This window comes from Budorcas taxicolor, chromosome 16 (assembly GCF_023091745.1).
Source record: "Budorcas taxicolor isolate Tak-1 chromosome 16, Takin1.1, whole genome shotgun sequence".
NCBI classification, from domain to species: domain Eukaryota; kingdom Metazoa; phylum Chordata; class Mammalia; order Artiodactyla; family Bovidae; genus Budorcas; species Budorcas taxicolor.
Genome location: NC_068925.1, coordinates 5,175,673 through 5,189,639, shown reverse-complemented (window position 1 = coordinate 5,189,639; position 13,967 = coordinate 5,175,673). Strand labels below are relative to the sequence as shown.

The window sequence follows — 13,967 nt, the reverse complement described above, 5'->3', positions numbered from 1 at the left end:
CGCGGCGGCGGCGGCGGCGGCGGCGGGAGATGCGGGCGGCTGCGGGCACCCGGCGCGCTCGGCTCGGCCGCCGGCGCCTTCTCCGGCTCCGCCGCGAGGGTCGCAGCGGCTGCCGCGCCGTCCTCGAGTTCCCGGCGTGAGGAGAAGAGCGTCTTGTTGGAGGCGGAGACCCGGAGGGAGCCCCGCGCGCGGCCTCGGTGAGCGTCCGCGGCCGGGTCCCGCGGCCGCCGCCCCCGCCGGCGGGGCGCCGGGGCGGGGGGCTGGCCGCACCTCCGGAAGCGGGCGCGGGGCGCGCGCCCGGGGGGCCCGCTGGCGGGCCGGTGGGCGCGGGCAGGCCCGCCTCGCTCCCTTCGCCCCTTATTTGGTCCCGCGAGGCCCCTGGGGCCCAAGGTGGCTGTTTTTTAAATTCTTTTCTTTTTTCGCCGGGGTGGTGGAGGGGAGGGCCGGAGGGGAGCGTCTCTGGCTTTCTGTAGCGACAGGAAGTTGGAAAGTGAAAGCGCAGCGAGTCGGTGCTCACCCGGGCCCGGACTTTGATCTCCCCGGGGGCACACGGTCTTCCGCGTTTCTTCCTCTCCCCACGCTCTGAACCCATCCGGCGTCGACTTTCAGTGTTTTTTTCTACTTCTTTCCAGCCAACCCTCTCCCCTCGTTACTTTCCGGTTAGTACACAGCTGCCGCGAGGCTTCCTTCTTGGGAAAACCAGTTGGAAACATCTTTTGGGGGCTGAAGGTTAACTGACCTGGGCAGGGACCTTGTTGACCGAGGTAGTTAAGAGATACACAAGTTGGCTCCCACTCCCACCCCCCAACCAGGCTATTGGTATTTGAAGTTTAGGGCATTTAAAGAAAAAGACTTCAGAGTTTCATCCCTCATCAGAACGGTTCACCCATCTCTGTGGTTGGTGAATAAGATCCTTCTTCCTTTCCTTTTGCCATCTTCCACTCACCGTCCCACTGCGTGGAAAACTTGGTGCTTCAGTATTTAAGACTGTCAGTGGTATTTTCTTTAAAACCTATTGTGATTCAGTTTTCCTCCTCAGTAACTCTCCCCTCTTTGATTTTATTTAAACGTTAAAAACTGCCTAAGTGGAATCCATTTAGGGAAATATTTTTTTTTAATTTTTTTTTCAGTTTTATTTCCTTTTTTCCTTTATTTTAATTTACAATACTGCATTTAGGGAAATATTGTTTTAAAGTTTTATTATAATAGTACACTTTTAGTGTTCTGTTGGGATGGAATACTGTATAGTTAGATACGCCAGGTTACTTTTTGACAGCTATAAAGATTTTAACTTAAAATTCGCCTTAATACGTTTTATAATTTGTTTCTATTTTACTTAAGCAGCACTCTGAATTTGGAGACATTTATTTTTTGGGTCTTAGCTACTGTTTCTGAAAAATAGTTGGGCCATGGGTCACCACAGCAACTGGGCTGTGTGTATGATAAACATGTTTAGGGTGGAAAAGGTTTCATTTAGTAGAGACTTCCTTTCCCTAATGAGTTACTTCCAATATGCGCCTTCTTTCCTTTTAGCACAGGAATTAATCTACTGTCTTTTAAGTGTAAGTGAGTTAGTGTTAGCCGCTCAGTCCTGTCAGACTCTTTGTGACCCCATGGACTGTGGCCCACCAAGCTCCTCTGCCCATGAAATTCTCCAGGCAAGAACACTGGAGTGGGTTGCCATTTCCTTCTCCACTTTAAGTGTTAGAATCAATTATGTTTTCCATATTTAACCCCTCAAAAATCAGATTCCTTCATTTGGATCAGTTAAGTATTTCTCTCCCTCATTATATTGCTTCTAAAAAACTCTTTAAAACTGAAATTTTGGGGGAAAACTGTAGTTGTGGAAACACTGAGGTTTTCATGAAAAGGTTTTCAAGAAAAAGGATTTGGGTTTCTTTTGATAAGAGAATAAAAGTATTAAATATTTGTGTCTCTTTATTTCACCTTTGTAATTTTAAGTAATTTCTGACTTTTTTTTAACTTTAATTCTCTTTTACGGCTGAAGAAATCATTGAATTTCATATCAATGGCACACTTTCAGGAACTCAAATGAAGAGGTTCAGCTTATGTGCCCAGTGGTTCACCACCTTTTCAATCAAAGAAACATATCAACGTTGAATGAGTAAAATATTCCTTTAAAGTACCTGCTGAGGATGTCCATTTTACGTCTTCCTTAGTTTTTCCTAATAGAAAAAAATTTTTTCCAGTACTTCAGTCCAAAACCACAGTGCCCATTTTTTTCTTCACAATAATTTTCTGTCCTAGACACACTGTAAAGTACTACAGAAGCTTCAGCGTTTTCCACACAGTTAGGTTCTGCCATGCAGTATCCAACAGCTCCACCAGGATTTGGCTCAGTCTACAGTTGAGTTCAGCTCAGTCGTGTCTGACTCTTTGCAACCCCATGGACTGCAGCATGCCAGGCTTCCCTGTCCATCACCAACTCCCGGAACTTACTCAAGCTCAATCCACACTTTCCCCTAATAACCGAAGGGAGAGGTGGAAATTAAACCCACACCACCTTGGGAGCACTTCCCATTTGCTCAGGATGACTCCTGTGCTTGTTGCGGAAATACTCATGGTTATTTCTGTCGTTTTGTACGTATTGCTTTGCCATTATAAACCTGTAGAGCTCAAGCATTATCTGCAAGATAGGCATAAAACTCTAGGATTTGGTTTGGGGAATTTTTCCAAAAATAAATGAAATTATAGGCATGAAACCTGTTTTCCAGTGCTCTGCTTGTCTGTCCTCTCCCTCCTCCCTTCCTCCTAGCTTCAGCATCGTCACCATCATCGTCTCTCTCACACATACACTGCTGTAAGCATTCTTAACGTGAAGATGGTGTCTGGAAATGTAAAGACTTGAGTTCTTTTCAAGCTGAAATTTACTAGGGAATAGTTGTAACAGATTTAGACTAACAAATAATTCTTTAAGTGGGGAACATACATAGTTTAAAAGTAACTTACCATGACAGTCAGCACTAGAAGAAAAGCCTCTCTGGTAAATTAAGAGAAATAACGGGACCCCTCCCCCTCAACTATACTTGATGGATATAGTATAAAACCACTATTTTAACCCAGCTTAAGTGAGGCTCTGGAAAGCTGTTTTCTAGTGAACATGGTTATTTAGCATTAAAGTAGTACTTCATATTTGTACGTTATTGTCAGTTATTATCTAACAATGTAATACTTCTTTACAATCCTAGGTAATGTGAATGCTCTTACCCATCTAGGAAAGCGGTTTCCCTCAGGGACAGAGTACATGACTGTGATAAAAGAGACGTGGATTCGTGGCCGCGGTTTCTCCGTAACTCTCTAACTTTGGGAGGCATCTCCCTTTTTCTATTAAGTATTTTCTCATCTCTACTTTTGGATGACAGTATCTCTGTATAAACCAGCTTCAAATTTATGACTGAATAATAGGAGGACATTTTGAATGTCTCAGAAAAATTATGAGATATTTACCAATATGGTTCCTCGTCTCTGGTCTTTTTGGAAGCAGACATAGTTAAGGATCCGGTTCTTTCTTTGTGAGTTGTACATTATTAGAGTTAGGTTTCTCAGGCCTAACTTTTGTGTTGTTTGGGGTGTTTGTTTTTAACATTTTTATTGAGATATATTTCACATAGAGTAAAATTCACCTGAAGTGTACAGTTCATTGCTTTTAGTATATTCCCAGAGTTGTATGGCCACTACCATAATCTAAATTTAGAATGTTTTCATCACCCCATTAACAGTCACTCCCCTTTTCTTTTCCACACCCATCCCCCATTCCCAGCCCTAAGCAACCACCAGTCTGCTTTTTTTGCCTATTCAAATTAATGGCTGGCTTCTCTCACTTAACCTAATGTTTTCAAGGTTCATCCATTGAACTAGCCCATATCACTACTTCATTCCTTTTTCTGGCTAATATTCCACTCTGTGGTTATAGGGAGGCTTTCCTGATAGCTCAGTTGGTAAAGAATTTGCCTGCAATGCAGGAGACCCTGGTTCAATTCCTGGGTTGGAAAGATCTGCTGGAGAAGGGACAGGCTGCCCACTGCAGTATTCTTGGGCTTCTCTTGTGGCTCAGCTGGTAAAGAATCTGCCTGCAATGTGGGAGACCTGGGTTCAATCCCTGGGTTGGGAAGATCCCCTGGAGAAGGGAAAGGGTACATTTTGCTTGTCTGCTCATCAGTTGATGGACATCTGGGTAGTTTATACTTTGTTGGATATTATGAATACCACTCTGAACGTCCTGCTTATAAATGTCTGTGTGGACATATATTTTCATTTCTCTGGGACATATACCTAGGAGTGTAATTACTGGGTCATATGCTAACTCTGGGGAACTGCTGCAACCTTTTTCCAAAGTGGCTGTACCAGTTTACATTCCTGTTGGCAGTGTATGAAGGTTTCACTTTTCTCCACGTTTTAGCTGATACTTATCGTCTGTCCTTTCTCTTTGGCTGCGCTGGGTCTTCCCTGCTGTGCTCAAGTTCTCTCTAGTTGTGGTGTCTGGGCTTCTCATTGCGGTGGCTTCTCTTGTTGTGGGGCATGGGCTCAGTGTTATGGCGCACAGCATGTGGAGTCTTCGGGGATCGAACCCACATCCCCTGCATTGACAGGCAGATTCCTAACCGCCAGGAGGTCTATCACCTGCCTTTTTGATCATAGCCATCCTAGTAGGTGTGAAGCAGTATCTTGTGTGGTTTTGATCTTTATTCCCCTAATAACTAGTCACATTGAGCATCTTTTTATGTGCTTTATTGGCTACCTGTATTACTCTTTGGAGAAATGTCTTTTCAAATCCTTTGCTTATTTTCAATTTTTTTAAGTTGTAAGAACTCTTTTATTTTTTTTTGATGAAGGAGCCTTATTAGTTGAAAATGCTTTCTTCCATTCCAAGGATTGTCTTCTCCTTTGATGGTATTGTTTGCAGCACAGAAGTTTTAATTTTTGCTGTTGTCCAATTTATCTGTTTTTATAGTATTTTAACAGAATTGATTTGATTTAATTTCTGTTCTGATCCAGTGAGATCTAATTCACAGACTGAAAACAGGAAGGTTTTGTGTATGTGTGTGTATGTGTAAAGTTCCCTTATAGACATTTTAGGATGTGCTTATGTATATTTGGCAAGAGTTTTCCACCCTAAGATTTCTTTCTTAGAAACAAGATGTTTTAAAGTCTTTTTGAGGAAAAACCTTTGAGAGAACCTTTCCCTGCTGCTCCATTGCCTAAACCAGTGGTTATTAACTGAGATGATACTGTCCCCCAGAATGTTTGACAATGTGTGTAGACATTTTGATTGCCAAATTGGGCAGGAGGTGTTGGTGGCATCTGGTTGGTAGAGGCCAGGGATGTTAAACTGCAATGCCAAAACAGCCTCCAAGAACAAAAGAATTATCTGGCTCAAAATATCAATAGTGCTGAATTTAAGAAACACTGGCCTAAACAAGAAGATCTTAAAACTTGAGATATTGAAAGGTTTTTCAGTTCCAATCTTGATAATCAAATAAAGGTTGCTAATCAAATAAAAGGATCTGGGCAGGTGGACTTCCTGCGGACAGAATGGTGGCAGAACTTGTGAATTAGGGAACATTTTGCTGAGTTTTCAGTGCTGTCAACTTACATGAAAATTACATTTATTATAATGGAAACTATTCCTCCTATCTCTGGGCCACCCTGAGACGCACAGAACATCCTGGCATATAAATCAACTGTGCCAGTATAGATAGATGCTGAAATGGTGGTCACCTCAGAGAATATGACAATGAGTTGTTTTTTAAAAAAATATTTTTTTATTTATTTAGCTGCACCAGGCTTTAGTTGTGACATGCAGATTCTTAGTTGGGGCATGTGTGACCTAGTTCTCTGACCACAGATCCAGCCCAGCCCCCTGTACCAGTACCCCGCATTGGGAGTACGGAGTCTTAGCCCGAGGATCCCCAGAAGTCCCGACAGTGAGTTTTTAAGATAAAATTTAGTAACAGTGGTACTGCACTGGTTGGCATTCATCAGTCTGCTCCTGTAATTTATGAAACTAGCTTATCTCATAGCAAGACTTTTCTTAAGCAGTGTTGCATGTTTAAGAGTTTAGGTCTGTATTCAGATTGCCTGGGTTTAAATCTCAGCTCCACCATTTACTTGTGTGAGCTTAGACAAGTTACTTAACTCTGTAATGAATCAGTTTCTTCACCTATAAAATGAGGCTGCAGTAGTATCTGTCTTATAGGATTCTTGTGCGGATGAAATGCACAATTAATAGTCTAATACATTTAAAGTGCTTAAAACGGTGAGTGACATACAGTGTTGCCTCTTTCAGCTCATTGCTATGGACAGTGCTATCACCCTGTGGCAGTTCCTCCTTCAGCTCCTAAAGGAGCCTCAGAACGACCACATGATCTGCTGGACCTCTAATAATGGGGAGTTCAAGCTTTTGCAGGCAGAAGAGGTGGCTCGTCTCTGGGGCATTCGAAAGAACAAGCCTAATATGAATTATGACAAACTCAGCCGAGCCCTCAGATACTACTATGTGAAGGTAATACACACCCACCTCAAAACAAAAATTGTTTCTTCTCCTCTGTTGAGGTTAGACATACTAATGTCGTGGTTTGTTTGTTTATTAAAATAACTTTTAAATTAAGGTGTAATTGACATATTGCTTTTGAGTGTACAGCATAATGATGCAACATTTGTATGCACTGTGAAATGGTCACTGTTTTGGTTTTAACTCAGTTCATTTTACAGCTTCAGCAGCTTGGAATTAGAATAAAAGACGTAAATGTTCTAAGTGTATTTCTGCAAATTCGTATTCAGTACTGGGCTCCCATTTTATTCCTAATTGCAGTTGTCTTTAAAGAAAAAACAATTATAGAGTTGGAATAAGGAAGAGGAAATTTGAGATTCTTTAGCATAGATAAATACTGTTTATATCATAATTTACTTTAAAAATTATCTCATACTGTTTTTTAGATGTACTTAATTTTTACTGTTTAGTTTAACCCAGAACAGAAGTTAATACCTTAAAGAATAACTAGATTTGATTTCTTAGTTAAAATTTTTTTGTTTAATTTCTGATTATTTTGAATACATTCTTGAGCACGGAAGTAAAATAAAATACTCAAATGAAGAGAATTAGAGTGAGAAGCTGGGATCTTAATTTCTTTCACCTTTGAGTGTTGATATTATCAGCTTTCCTGTGTGGAGAGATGAGGTAAGAAACAGCTGAAGGAAGTAGGAACCTTAGAAGTAATGTTCTAAATTCCTTTTGCTTCCTGAGGATGTGAGTGTTTTTGTACCTTTGGAGTTAAGCAATTAAAATCTTTCAGCTTTTATGCAGCATATTAGTTCAGTTGTTAATAAGACATTTAAATGTTTTTAACTGGTGCTCCATAATGGTCAGAACTGTGTTTGGAATGGCTGGATAAATTTAGGTGATTTTGAAGTTTTCAAGTAAACTACCTATCAAATGGAGAGCCCCATTCAGTCAGCTTTCTCATGATCTTTGGGGGTGGGGGTGGGGTAAAGTTTTAACAAATGGTTAAGAAAAGTTTAAGAAAGTCTGAGTGCTTATTTTATTTATCTACAGAATATCATTAAAAAAGTGAATGGTCAGAAGTTTGTGTACAAGTTTGTCTCATACCCAGAGATTTTGAACATGGACCCAATGACAGTGGGCAGGGTTGAGGGGGAGTGTGAAGCTTTAAGCCTCAGTGAGCTCAGCAGCAGCAGTTCCAAAGATGTGGAGAATGGCGGGAAAGAGAAGCCACCGCAGCCTGGTGCCAAGACCTCGAGCCGCAATGACTACATACACTCTGGCTTATATTCTTCTTTTACTCTCAACTCTTTGAACTCCTCCAATAGGAAGCTTTTCAAATCTATAAAGGTTGAGAATCCAGCTGAGAAATTGGCAGAGAAAAAGTCTCCTCAGGAGCCAACTCCATCTGTTATCAAATTTGTAACAACACCTTCTAAAAAGCCGCCAGTTGAACCTCCTGCTGCCTCCATTTCAGCTGGCCCGGGTATTTCTCCATCTTCAGAAGAAACTATCCAAGCATTGGAGACTTTGGCTTCCCCCAGACTGCCTTCCCTGGAAGCACCAGCTTCTGCATCGGCAGTGACTGCCCCTTTTACCACCACACCTCCTGTTTCGTCCATGTCCCCTCTGCAGGAGCCTCCTAGAACTCCTTCACCACCGCTGAGTTCCAACCCAGACATGGACACGGACATGGAATCAGTGGCTTCTCAGCCAATGCAGCTTCCAGAGAACTTGTCCTTGGAGCCTAAAGACCAGGATTCAGCTTTGCTAGAAAAGGACAAAACAAATAATTCATCGAGGTCCAAGAAACCCAAAGGGTTAGAGCTGGCACCGGCCCTTGTGATCACGGGCAGTGATCCAAGCCCACTGGGAATATTAAGCCCATCTCTCCCTACAGCTTCTCTTACGCCAGCGCTTTTTTCACAGGTAACATTCTCTTTCCTTTTAGTGCCACCATTTATTTTGTTTTTTTCTCACCTTTTAAAACAAATCCCGAATTTATAACCTCAGTTCTCATTCTGCTACATAGTAGTTTTGCTTTAGAGAGGTTATATGTGACCCTGTGAAAGTAACCTCATTTTTCCACTTTCTCCTAAAGAAAATAAGTATATTCTCTCTCTCTCTCTCTGTCTCTGGTGGAGGCAGGGGTGATCTTATAAAACAATCAGTGACAATCTCATGTTAGAAAATAACAGATCCTGTGGACCTTAATAAACATGTGATGTTGAATAACAAGTTTTACAGTTAGCTAACATTAGCTATTTCTTAACTTTTTCGTCTCATAGAACATTTAAACATGTTCCTCCCAGACCTACTCATTATTAAGGGGAAAGCATGTTTGTGACTCAGTTACCCATTATTTTTCCATACCTGAATTCAGATTGGTTTTGTTTTTCTATTTGACAAAAATTGTATGAGAAACAGTTTAGAAAATACTTTGACCTTTTTCTTTTCTGGGTTGTAAAAGTAATTTCCGACTGTTTCCTCAGGATAAGATTTCAGACTTGGAGATATTTGGAATGGAGAATAGGACAATATTTGGGTTCAGGGCTAATTGTGTATTATTACAAGGATAGAACATAATCCTGATAAGCCATCTAGTTATATTTTTGGCTTGTATATTGCAGACACCCATCTTACTGACTCCAAGCCCCTTGCTCTCCAGTATCCACTTTTGGAGTACTCTCAGCCCTGTTGCTCCCCTGAGTCCAGCCAGACTACAAGGTGCTAACACACTTTTTCAGGTAAATTACATAGAAGCTTGTCTTTTGTAACTGGGGTGTGGTAAATGAGCAGAGAGGCAAAATCACTCTACAGTTAATCATTGTAAAACTTCTGTTTAAAAAGTGTTCCTTAGATTTAGTTTTTAATTTCTAACTGTTAATTTTATGGCCTGCAAATAACCCAGATAAATATTCACAGCAGAGTTTCCTTTTCATTGTTTACTATTCCATACATTTGAATTAGACTAAGAATGGTTCAATACTGTAGTAGATTTTGAGCTCATCCAACTTTTTAAATCATTTTAAATGCTGGAAATCCTCTTTTCTAAAAAAGTGTGTGTGTGTGTATGTATGTATATTTGGGGGCATTCTCTGCACTTAGATTTCCCCTTTTAACTGAGGATTTTTTTTTAAATAGAAAAAACTCCTGAGAATAGTGTTATCAAATGCTCCCATTTTTCTGTCACTCAGAATTGATACTCATCAGCATTTTCAATATACATGTATATATTTTTAAATGAGTAGTGCGTTACCTCCTAACGAAGATCTTATTAAGAAAGATCTTATAGCTGTAAACCATGATTTTGCCTAAACTATCTAGACTTTATAACTTGTCAGCTTTCTTATATTGATTCATTCACTTATTCCAGGGTGACTCCCTGGGATATTTTCTTAGATTTTGTAATTTAAATTTTCATTTGTTCTTTTGAAAATGAAATGGTAAGGGATGGGGAAAGAAAAAATTTTTTAAAAATCTTTCTACTAATGCAATTATTTTTGCAGAAACTTCTAAATTGCTGAATAGAAAGAGTATGGAAAATTTCCCATATTTCCTTTTACATTTTTGTTTGCCTCTCACAAAGAGAGAATTGATTTATATAGAGAAAGCCATAGTGCTCATGTAGCTTCAGCCTGGAATCTCCATACAGATTTGGTCTCAGAATACATGATGGGCAGTGCTTTTCTAGGATGAGCACCCTACAACTGTTTGCAGCAGGTATGAGATGGGCATCTCCGCTGGACCTCTTTCTGACAGTGTGATTTGCTATATAATTGAATTATAGTTTACAGAGTGCATGCTGTCATTTACTGAACTTTCTATAACCATTAGAAGTCAAGTGTGAACCTGTGTACTTTAGCATCTAAGGAAAAGTATAGATTTGTTCTTTACATTCCATCAAGGTAGGCTGGAGAGTGTTAATATGTAAGACAAACGTGTTTTTTTTTAAGTTTTTGTGACATCATACTGTTCCGTGATAAACAGTTAGTGCCTTTGTCCTGTGAGCCACTGCAGGTGCTGCTGTGTTCTGCCTTAGGGAATGTAACAGGGCCAGAAAGTGAAGTTTAGGATTGCATAATAGGATGATAATGTGTTTTATTTTCTTTCTCAGTTTCCTTCTGTGCTGAACAGTCATGGGCCGTTCACTCTGTCTGGCCTGGATGGACCTTCTACCCCTGGCCCATTTTCCCCAGATCTACAGAAAACATAACCTATGCACTTGTGGAACGAGAGAATCAAGGAATAAGGAAAGAGAAAGACATTCAAGTGAGGGATTGATACTTCACGATGCTGATAATAGACTGTTATGATTTCTGCCGTTCCCCATTAAAATGCTTTTTAGGATTCCCTTTGAATAGGACTCAAGCTAGACTGTGTATAAAAATGCCTTAATTGGAGTCCAAACTCCACCTCCCTCTTTCTTTCTTTTTTAAAAATATTTTGAACCTTGTGTTAAGGAAATTTTTAATGGGATGTATGAGCAAGCTATGCTTTGCAAGAGAATTAAGAATCTTGCCTTATTGGGACCCTTTGGCAGTTATGCTTTGAGCATATTATATAAAGAAATACTAGTTAAATGAAATTAGCCATATCTTTAGGACTTACATGTGCTCTGTTGAATACTAAAAGTGAGTTGTGCATAAGCAGTGGAGGAAAAAGAATCATTCCTATTCACACGAAATAAGATCGGAGCAGGACTATTGGGGATATTCTGTTTTGCTGTGAAGTATAATGTATGTAAGCAACTCCACAAACAGTTACCTTATTTACATTTATTCAGGGTGGCTCCCTTAGCCCTATGTATGATCTTGACTGAATATGAACAGAGCATGGAGCTAGTTTATTCCCACATAAGGAGATTTTTAAACCTGGGGCTTAAGGCAGTGTTTGGAACAAACAGAATATGAGGCCTCATATCTGGCACAGAAATGTCATCTGCTGGTATGATTCCACACCTATGGAATACTTATGGTAAATGATGGCTTTTATGGGGTGGACCTGGGATTTGAGAGTCTGAGGCATCTCTGAGTCAAGGATTCAATTGAAAAAACTTGAAACAACATGTAGGCGTTTCCCAGTTAGAAGATACCCAGTGTAAAGGACCTTTTTTTCTGTTCATTTTATCCCATTTCCTACTGTTTGTTTATCTTTTAAATTTAAAGTTGTTAGAGGTTGTGATAGTTTTAATTAGGAAGATGAAAAGCAAAGTGAACTCTTTAAATCTGTAGTGAGGTAAAAATATACTTATTTCTTTGATTTTTTTTTTTTTTTAATTAGGAAGTAGCAAAGCTCATCTGGAAGTGCTCATACATAGGGACTGGATTATTTGTATTAGTAGATAGGCCTTCATCTCTGCCAGACTTCTGAAATGTTAGCATATAGTCATCACTGCCAGGTATAGACATTTGTTGATTTGATGCCAACATCACAGTGGAGTCTTTTGGAAAATTTGGCTTTAAAGTCCAGGATTAGATGATATGCCGCTGCCACCCCCCCCGCCCCTGCCCCCCACCACCCTGCCCATTAAACTAATCTTTCAAGCCTAGAAATAGTTCCTATAATTGAACAACTTGAACTAAATGGTGTATGAAAGTAGTAAAGGACTTGAGGGCTCAAAGCGACTCTGCTGTAAACTAGCATCTTCCAGTTGTATATGTTTGCTTGAAATGTGTTTTATACAGTATAGAGGAACTCTGGTGTAAGGTGTCTGCGCTGGTTCATTAGTAGCAGAAGGACGGTGTTCAGGGAGCTGCCTTTATATTTGTAGTGTTGGAGACCGGTTACTGTTTAATTTGTGGTTATCAGCTGAAAAGTTCTGTTCCTAAGATGTGCAATAGTAGTGTTGAAAGGTACTGTTCAGTAACGATGGGGAACAGACATACTGGATTTTTTTCCCCACATTTGCATGCTTTTTTGAAATCAGACTGCTCAGCAGCGCTTTGGACTAGTTTTATTAGCTTAATTCACATTTTATACGTTAGATAAGTAAATATTGATGGCTTGATTTAACTAATATTTAAATTTTTGAAAGCACAAAAAGTATTTTATTTTGAATCAAAGGAGAAAAGCCATTGGTTTGTTTTCATGGATAGTATCTTTGATAACTAACTGTTTCAGTAAAAGGGTGCCTGGGAACCAACAGCACTATTAAAACTCAGTCAAACAACTTCCTAGGAACCAGTTTTAGTGAGTCCTCTGCCTGTAAACCTCTCCTGGAAGTCTCTGAGAGGTGTGGGCCTTACGAGGTTGACGATGACCTGCTTTTTCTTTGAGATCAACTGTTTAGGGGAAGCTGGTGTGTGTGTGGGTGTGTGGGTGTGTGGGTGTGTGGGTGTGTGGGTGTGTGTGTTCACGTTTTTAAATTAAATAAAACTGCAACCATAGTGAAGTGTATGAGGCAGGTTGTTCTGTTTGTAAACTACCTCCTTCCTGGGAAAGTCTCTGATTTTGAAACATCCACAGAGTTCTTCTTAGCATCAAAAGGTGACATACCACTTCAGATCAGTACTCACTAGAGAGACTTATATTTGGTAGCTGTAGCTGGTATCCATCACTAGTCACTTTGCCAGGATGAATGCTGGTAGGCAGAAGTAGCCCAGGTTAAAATAGGGGAGCAGGTTTAGTGAACTTTAGCAGCTTCTGCTGTGATTAGCTTAGCTTTTCATTTGCTCTGGCCGGTATCTAAATCAGTTGTATGCTGGGAGGTGTTTAACCACCAGGCTGTCTGAAGGGGAAAAGGCCTTAAATTGTAGCATTTGCTGAGTCCATTCTGTGGTGTAAGTGACTCCCCTGTGGCTGACTAGGCCACCACCTTGGAGCTGAGAACGGATGCCCACAGCGGGCTCAGGGCCACACACTCAGCCAGTGAACCACTGTGTTTATTCTGTCCTCGGATGGATTGTCGCCTAATATCTAAAATATTTTTTTCCTTTTGGTTTGTCATAGTGCTTTTGTGATGTAATATTCTTCATGGCCATATTTTTGTATTCAAAGAAAGATGGAAATTTCCATTGATTTTTGAAAAAATTTATACATGATGGAAGAATCCAAAAACCCTCAAAAGATCAATCTTAAGCTTCTTAGAGTTAAAAGTTAAAATACAGATTCAATTTTTCTATATTTTGGTGGCTAAAATACAGGTAATGTGACTTTTTCTTTAGATTTTGATGGGGAAAATAAGCCCATGAGCCTATATAGTAAAATGGAACTGGATTTTTTTTTTTACACTGGATTTTTTCTTTTTTTTTTTCACTCAAAGAATTCCTTGAAGATTTACATACTGTTAGAGATTTTTTTTTTTTTCCTTAGAGATTCTTTAAAAAAAGGTTAGACTGACTGTTTCATCTATTTACATGGCATGATTTCTAGTTTTTTCATCCTGTGTGTCACTTAGGTTTGGAGGGACATGTAAATCAGAGGCTTGGAACTCGAGCTGAAACTG

General features: G+C 40.1%; 1 protein-coding gene across 1 annotated transcript; it reads left to right on the top strand.

Moving 5' to 3' along the window:
- The first annotated feature begins 169 nt into the window (after window positions 1-169).
- Window positions 170-10,931, top strand: ELK4 (ETS transcription factor ELK4). The gene is made up of 5 exons (XM_052653990.1): window positions 170-197; window positions 6,308-6,523; window positions 7,574-8,449; window positions 9,151-9,267; window positions 10,638-10,931. The coding sequence occupies exons 2-5, from the start codon at window positions 6,317-6,319 to the stop codon at window positions 10,734-10,736; spliced, it is 1,299 nt and encodes a 432-aa protein (XP_052509950.1). The 5' UTR covers window positions 170-197; window positions 6,308-6,316; the 3' UTR covers window positions 10,737-10,931.
- The last annotated feature ends 3,036 nt before the right edge of the window (window positions 10,932-13,967 follow it).

What these genes read in the sequence shown, in the direction of transcription:
- ELK4 (XM_052653990.1), top strand. Translation starts at nt 6,317, where the DNA reads ATGGACAGTGCTATCACCCTGTGGCAGTTCCTCCTTCAGCTCCTAAAG. An exon ending in TCAGATACTACTATGTGAAG is followed by an intron (nt 6,524 to 7,573) that starts GTAATACACACC and finishes ATTTATCTACAG; the next exon opens with AATATCATTAAAAAAGTGAA. An exon ending in CGCCAGCGCTTTTTTCACAG is followed by an intron (nt 8,450 to 9,150) that starts GTAACATTCTCT and finishes TGTATATTGCAG; the next exon opens with ACACCCATCTTACTGACTCC.